Below are 8592 nucleotides of genomic sequence, written 5' to 3' on the forward strand. Positions count from 1 at the left end.
TGATCGAGATTTCTTTAGTCGAGCAGTCTAAATGTAGAGGGTTTTTTCCATGGTGCACAAGACACCTGTCTGATTCGCACCTGTTTCAGTGGACTAATCCATTGCGGAGGCCACGGGGATGGCACAGTCCATTACTCTAAGACGTGATCCTGAAGTTGTATATGGTTATATTACAGTTGGAGTCGGAAGTTTACATGCACCGTAGCCAAATACATTTAAACTCAGTTTTTCACAATTCCTGACATTTAATCCTTTAAATGTATTAACTTGGGTCAAACATTTCGGGTAGCCTTCCACAAGCTTCCCACAATAAGTTGGGTGAATTTTGGCCCATTCCTGACAGAGCTGGTGTAACCGAGTCAGGTTTGTAGGCCTCCTTGCTCACACACGCTTTTTCAGTTCTGCCCACACATTTTCTATAGGATTGAGGTCAGGTCTTTGTGATGGCCACTCCAATACCTTGACTTTGTTGTCCTTAAGCCATTCTGCCAGAACTTTGGAAGTATGCTTGGGGTCAATGTCCATTTGGAAGACCCAATTGCGAACAAGCTTTAACTTCCTGACTGATTCATGTCTTGAGATGTTGCTTCAATATATCCACATAATTTGCCTACCTCATGATGCCATCAATTTTGTTTAGTGCACCAGTCCCTCCTGCAGCAAAGCACCCCCACAACATGATGCTGCCACCCCCCCACCCCCCGTGCTCCACGGTTGGGATGGTTTCTTCGGCTTCCAAGCCTCCCCCTTTTTCCTCCAAACATAACGATGGTCGTTATGGCCAAACAGTTATATTTTTGTTTCATCAGACCAGAGGACATTTCTCCAAAAAGTATGATCTTTGTCCCCATGTGCAGTTGCAAACCGTAGTCTGGCTTTTTTATGGCGGTTTTGAAGCAGTGGCTTCTTCCTTGCTTAGTGACCTTTCAGGTTATGTCGATATAGGACTCGTTTTACTGTGGATATAGATACTTTTGTACCTGTTTCCTCCAGCATCTTCACAAGGTCCTTTGCTGTTGTTCTGGGATTGATTTGCACGTTTCGCACTAAAGTACATTAATCTCTAGGAGACAGAACGCGTCTCCTTCCTGAGCGGTATGACGGCAACGTGGTCCCATGGTGTTTATACTTGCGTACTATTGTTTGTACAGATGAACGTGGTACCTTCAGGCGAAAATTGCTCCCAAGGATAAACCAGAATTGTGGAGGTCTACACATTTTTTTCTGAGGTCTTGGCTGATTTCTTTTTATTTTCCCATCATGTCAACTAGAGGCACTGAGCTTGAAGGTAGGCCTTGAAATACATCCACAGGTACACCTCCAATTGACTCTAATAATGTCAATTAGCCTATCAGAAGCTTCTAAAGCCATGACATCATTTTCTGGAATTTTCCAAGTTCTTTAAAGGCACAGTCAACTTAGTGTATGTAAACTTCTGACCCACTGGAATTATGATTCAGTGAATTAAAAGTGAAATAATCTGTCTATAAACAATTGTTGGAAAAATTACTTGTGTCATGCACAAAGTAGATGTCCTAACCGACTTGCCAAAACTATAGTTCGTTAACAAGACATTTCTGGAGTGGTTGAAAAACGAGTTTTAATGACTCCAACCTAAGTGTATGTACACTTTCGACTTCAACTGTATGTAAAAAATAATGGAGCAAGACTAAAAAATCTAATATTTTATAACAAATGCACTCTCTCCGTGTTGGATAAGGTCGCTGTCGACATAATCTTCAGTGCGCTGTAGAATTGGCGCCTTTCCCTATGTTGTTATGTGCATAATAGCAAAGTTGACCAGCATATTGGGATTGAGAACCCATGCTGCGGAGGCAGGAGCAGCAGAGACAAGGAAACATCCCTTGCCTTGAGCCTAATTGTCTAAGAAAGTTGAGGAGAGAGGAAACCCCAATTTAATTAGGTCTATAATCAATAGCTGTTGTTTTATTTTTATTTTTATTTTATTTCACCTTTATTTAACCAGGTAGGCTAGTTGAGAACAAGTTCTCATTTGCAACTGCGACCTGGCCAAGATAAGGCATAGCAGTGTGAACAGACAACACAGAGTTACACATGGAGTAAACAATTAACAAGTCAATAACATAGTAGAAAAAAGGGGAGTCTATATATACATTGTGTGCAAAAGGCATGAGAAGGTAGGCAAATAATTACAATTATCCAGATTAACACTGGAGTGATAAATGATCAGATGGTTATGTACAGGTAGAGATATTGGTGTGCAAAAGAGCAGAAAAATAAATAAATAAAAACAGTATGGGGGTGAGGTAGGTGAAAATGGGTGGGCTATTTACCAATAGACTATGTACAGCTGCAGCGATCGGTTAGCTGCTCAGATAGCAGATGTTTGAAGTTGGTGAGGGAGATAAAAGTCTCCAACTTCAGCGATTTTTGCAATTCGTTCCATTAAATGTTAAATGTGCCTGGCTTTATAAATCATCCATATATCTACAGAAATAAGACAGATTTAGCTTCTGTTGCCTGTTTGAGTGTTTGTTTAATAGCCTACTGATTCCTTTGGCACAAAAGTCTCGTGCAACGGCAAAATGTTGCATAAAAGCAATTTCACAGATTCTGCTGTTTTTAATCTTTGCTATGCTGTAATAAAAGCTTCCAAAAATGTTTTCGTTATAACAGACTGGTATTACTTATAATGTATTTAGTATTGTTTATACTGTTCCAAACAGGCAGAAACAAATATTGTAATCTAACAACACCTGTTTGTCACATAATATGCATGCAGCTCTCGCTCCTATACCCTACATTTTCTTGATCTTCTAATTGTTATTATTGCATTTAATATTATGATCATCATTATTATACGTAATGATATTATCATTAGTAGGCTTTGTATAGCCTTGTATAACCACCATCGAGCTATAGGCTTAAGAGCGCGTCCTGTTTAGTCATAATACCATAACTTACTTACTATATATATATATATATATATATATATTTATTTCAATATACAGCCTACTATATGAATCAATCAATGATTCCTTTGTTCATGCCATCACACAGCATATTAGACATTAATGCTTTGAAAAGCAATCAAGCATTTTAGCTTTAAATTAAATAACAAAGGGAGCTTTGAATAATTAGCCTAAACAATAAATAAACCGCAATTCACGAATGCATGCAACTGTTTTTAGTCTGCTGTAATAAAGGCTTTATAAATCTTTAGTGTTGTTATTTAGTGATGTTTATTAATGAATGTTTATGTAATCGAACAACACCTGTTTGGCACACAATATTTACGCAATGCTTGCTCCCAGACCCTCATTTTTCTTGATCCCTAGTCGTTTCCACAAATAGGTAAAATGTCTTCCACAGATCTGACTTCCCCTTTACCTCCTAAGAAACCAGTAAACATTCACCCATTTCAAGTTTATTTTTCACATCCTCTGTATCCATTTTGCTGTCACGTGTTACTGTGTTCGTAGTTTGTTATAACCAATTTATTGACGTCATTATGGTAGGCTATAGGTCAGGCCATATTGGTTGCATGCGATGCTTACATGTTTCATGTAAAGAGAGCAAGGGTTGAGGGAATGTTTTTCCTAAACAAATTAGGGATTTCGGTAAAATAACTTTTCAGTAAGAAACTAAATGCCTGAAATGAGATCGCAGCATCAGCACGGACACTGCAATAAAAACATGCTGTGCTGTGGTACCTTTTCACTGCAATAGGGAGGAAAGTGAGACAACGTAAGCCAGTCACACAGGCACTCGCTGTCATTTGTTTTAGCACAGTGTGATCATCGGGCTCTTTCTTAAGTAATTTGTGTGTCCTAATTATTTAATCAAACAGTGTGCTTAAAGTATTAGACAAGCTCAGTAGTTAATTGGATTCAAACACATGTCTGTCTATATATGGAAAAACCAGTTTCAACATTTCAACCAATTGATTGGTCGAAATAACAGGACGACTCTCGGGTTGACAATTTTTTTTATTTGAACATAAATATAGCCTATGCATTGTCCATGTTATCAAATGTGCTATTAGTAATAAGCATTATCACCTGTAGCCCAACTGATGGAGCATAGTGGCTATAAACAAATAGGCTGAAGCACGGGGTTGCCTATCTGCATTTACCCTATTGGGCTAATCATTAGCTAGATCCCAAATATGATCTTTTAACTAGTTAGCATCCTATTGCTGAATTTTGTATCCCCAAAAACTTGAATAAACACAGCGAATATGATGTAGCTCTCCCTGTTATTGTAACTTGGAGTCACCCCCCCCCCAGAAACCATTTCATGTCACCATTTCACCCCCAACACTTTCCCTGGTTGCCACTACTCTTGCTCAACTAAAAATGCTATCCGTCTCATCACAATGGTTTTTGAGTCACTCCCCCAAAAATGTTTGAGGAAGGGTTGTGTTTTACCCCAAGTTACTATACAATTGACCCGTGTTACATTTTCCCCCACTCTCCCCGATAAACTCACAGGGAATTGGAGTGGGAATGTGCTTAACCATGCCACTGCTAAAAACAACGGGTTTAAAATGGTGCAGTTCGCTAAGGAGTTGAGAAATAAATAAAGTAGGAATGGAAAACTGGGATCCCCTATATTTAACAAAGGCCATTAAAACGTCTGTTTTCCCGGTGATTGCAAGAATTGTTATGCATTGACTGCTTATCAGAATTCATGTTTCCCTCCCTAAGGCACTCATAACTTGAATGCACCTTCAGAGGAATATCTCTCTCGCATAGAACACACAACAACAAGTCAACTTGGTAAAGAGAAACTATTTTATTATGGGGTTGTCATGCATTACTCGTGTTGCTTGCAGAGTAAATGTGCACTGTTCTAGAATCTTAAAAGTGTGCCTCGGCAGACATATTCTTTTCAAGTTCCATATTTCTTTGCCGTGGCGCAGCGCCACAGATAAATGACTGCAGCAAAAACACTGTGTCAGAGAAGTCTCACAAGCTCCCCTATGGCAGATACATGTAAGCAAGTGAATAGCTGAAGGCAGCCTTTCTGAAATAAATGGGCCACATTTGATTAACAAAGGAACTGTAATTTTGATGTTATACTATTACACTAACCTCTATCACGATAACTTGCTGGGTTGAGGTTCCACTCTCCTCATCAACAGTGGTTGGTTGGTCATCTCTCCATGTATTGTGTCCAGCTGGCTTCACAACCCTCCTGTGTCCTCCAGTGAGATGTCCTTCACCTGAGAGTGTGATTGGGGGAAAAGAGGTGGTTAGGTTAGCTACTTTACAATGGTATATTGTACACAATTAATAATGTCTAGAATTGGCAAGGATGTAAGGTAACACTTCTTGATATACTATTTATTGATTGATGTATTATGTTCCATGCATCACATTGTTTTCATTGGGTAAATAATATGAAGTGCAGAAAACAAGAATCTGGTTATAATATGAGCGTCTTTGGGCAAGACAACCAAGTAATCAGGGGAGTTATTGCATACTATTAAAAAAACTGACCAACACCCAAGTTCCGTCAACTGGACAGTTGTAAATCATGCAGCGCCTTGTGTCACCATGTCTTATATCGACTGAAAGCTTAAATTATTGTTAATATAACTGCACTGTCCAATTTACAGTAGCTATTACTGCAACAAAATGCCATGCTATTGTTTGAGGAAAGCTCCTAACAAAACAGTTTTTTCGCCGCGATAGGTTTGATAAATTCATCCCTGAAGGTGAAATGTGGACTTACATTCTGAAATTGTGCTCCGATTTATTATCCAAAGGGTCACAGAGATAACATGAAGTGTTGTTTTGTTAGATCAAATCCTTGTTCATATCCTAAAAAGGTCCATATAGCATGCACGATCGATTTTGTATTTCCACTCATTCAATTAGCAAAAAAATTCATCTGTGAAAATCTAACCCGAAACATTGTTTCAACCAGTCTAATCATGTTCGTATGTATTCCTTAGAGATCCTAGAACGTAACGAGACTTCATTATATCATTTGGGGTGTTGTATATCCTATAGGACACCATATTTGGTCAGAGAGCAACTCCTTCATGGCACGCTACTGACGCGGGCGGACTTCACTTGAACAACTCTAACGTTGTCAAATAAGCACCAATCGGGGTCAAACAAAGCTAGCTAGATAGCTAATGAGCTGGGCTTTACGAGAGTAAACCTTGTATCTGTCGTAAAATGTATCTACTAACCTTGTACGACAGCATGCCTTTTCCTTTTGGACAAAAATTATACAAATATTCAGAGTTATGAAGTTATGAAAACTGGTTGTTTTGCAAATGTTGAACTTATAATATGGCTACTAATACTGGAAAAGCTCAATCAAAGTCCAAGTATACAGATTTGATGATATTCTTGCAGAAAAATGTAATATGAATGCAAATGTCTCCTTCACGATTTGCCCAAATGTACCACACCAAATGTCATGTAGTTCGCTCATGCTTCAAATTATCCACACATACACTGCTGCCCTCTTGTGGGCACCATCGGAATTACAACCAGAGTGAGTAATGGCTGGAAAAGGGCCCTTTCTGTTGCATTTCAAAGAACAGATCTATTGTGTTATTTTATCCTACATTCAATTCAAATTTTCCTCAAACTTCAAAGTGTTTCCTTTCAAATCGTACCAAGAATATGCATACCCTTGCTTCAGGGCCTGAGCTACAGGCAGTTAGATTTGGGTATGTTATTTAGGCGTAAATTGAAAGGGGGCTATCCCTAAGACGTTTTAACCATCTATTCTACAGTATGTGTTTAACACATCTAAGGTCACACATGCGCAGAGGGGAATGGGGCGATAGGCAGCGCAACCTCGGCCTTCTGCAAAATGTACCTCTTGCCATTCCTCTGTATCGGTCGAGGATCTTGACACTACTCGGACGAATGGTCCTCTCTGCGCGCTCCCGTGCCACCTTCAGTTCCAGCAGCTGTAGTTTTCTCCGCAATGTCCTGTTTTCTTTCTGGCTTTGGGTTATTTCCAAACGAAATACTGCATAGTCGTCATCTACGAGTTTACAGATGTCTGCCACGGCTGCATTCGCTAGCACCTCCAAGACGGAGGCTATTTGAGTATGAAAAACAATACAGTTAGCCATTGTTAGCAGCTAGCTAGCCTTACCTAGAACATCTAGCAACAAAGCCCTGTCTCCAACGCGAAATAAACACTACCTGATGTAAGTATGTAATGCTGTGCAGTTAAGCATATTTTGAGTTCAAAGGTGTTAATAAACGTCTAAATAACAATACTAACAACGCTATGGTGATAATTGTTTTTGGTAACTGCTCACTTCCGTTTACACTGAAGAGAAAGGATCTTATTGGTTGGCGTCATAGCTCAAAGGCTGGTAACTGAAAAAGGTGTGCGCTTTGTTTTTTGAAATACGGTACTGCTTATTACGTTACATATCAAATCTCCTATTCATGATCACTATCTTTCAAGTTCAGAGCAGACTTGTTAAGAACGAACAGTGTGATAAAATATAATAATATGACTTTATTCCATCTACTCAGTAAGGTAAATATTTAAGTGCTTGTTCTAGTCTAGGCTTACTGTCGCTGTTTCAAATGATAAGTTAACAAAGGGTTAATGAGGGGTATGCGGTTAATTACCCTCTTACGACAAGACACTTCACATGATAACTATAATATTTCCGGTAAAGAATTGTTCCCAGAAGTGCATACATCTACAATTTCTCCCCATTGTCGTCACTCCTATGTCTGGTAAGGTTACTCCGGAAGGAGAAGCTCTTTTAACACAGCTTGCAACTTTAAGGGCCTCTCCTTGGTGAGAACGGTCTGGTGTGCCTTCACATAGTTCGCATTAGTGACGCGCTGTACAGGTGGGGCAGGTGTTCGGCTTGTCCGCATCCGTCCTAATACGTTGTGACCGAGTGACATCAGAGAAGGTAGAAGCAGGAGCTAGCACCCTCAGGTGGAAAAACCCATTCACCAGGCATTAGACAAACTTCCTGATAGACTTCCACCAGGGAGTCTCCCACTACACTCTGTGAAGGCTGAAGCCCAGGGTGACCTGCTCTTCTCATCATGGATACTGTGGTGTTTGGAATCATAGGAACAGGAGGGTCTGTCTCTATCAGCCCCAGGTCCTGCTCCATCCCTGCGATGAGACTGTGAAGAGAAGGGTCTGTCTGGGCTGCAGACTGGATCCCTGACTGGAGCCTCTGTCTCTCTGATGACCACCAGGACTGAGGTTGTTCAATCCACCTGTCCACTGGTTGTGTTCTATGTAGTGGTTGTGGTGGAGTCTCTGTCCCTCGTGGTTGGGGCCTTTGTTCTGACTCAGGAAGGAAGAGCGACAGCTCCTGATCCATGATCCTGACCAGTCACTTCATAGGCCCAGTCGCCAGTAACACCGGATCGGCAGGTCTTCATTGACTACAGACTGCAAACAAAGATTGTACTGAAAAGCAGAAAACTTAATTTAAAAACTCTTTCCTGTATACACAGAAACATGACATTATAAAATCTCAACCACAGTCAAGCCCATCTTCAAAACTGAAGTACCTAACAATATGGAGCCATTAGAGTATTCTAAAATATATATATAAAAAATGATACAAAATAACCAAGTCAGTCA

At 39.9% G+C, this 8592-nt stretch overlaps 1 protein-coding gene across 2 annotated transcripts in view; it reads right to left on the reverse strand.

Moving 5' to 3' along the window:
- The window catches only part of LOC110498659, a 40341-nt gene extending 33032 nt beyond the window's left edge, over positions 1–7309 (reverse strand). Inside the window, exons 1-2 of one of the 2 annotated variants that reach the window (XM_021575304.2) lie at positions 6829–7308; positions 5079–5209 (exon numbers count right to left, since the gene is read on the reverse strand). In XM_021575304.2, coding sequence (XP_021430979.2) covers positions 5079–5209; positions 6829–7090 — 393 coding nt within the window. In that variant the 5' untranslated portion in view covers positions 7091–7308. Of the gene's footprint in view, positions 1–5078; positions 5210–6828 lie in introns of both variants that reach the window. The other variant, XM_036953762.1, reaches the window with a different exon arrangement.
- Positions 7310–8592: the final 1283 nt, after the last annotated feature.

The sequence above is a fragment of the Oncorhynchus mykiss genome, chromosome 19, assembly GCF_013265735.2.
Source record: "Oncorhynchus mykiss isolate Arlee chromosome 19, USDA_OmykA_1.1, whole genome shotgun sequence".
Lineage (NCBI taxonomy): Eukaryota > Metazoa > Chordata > Actinopteri > Salmoniformes > Salmonidae > Oncorhynchus > Oncorhynchus mykiss.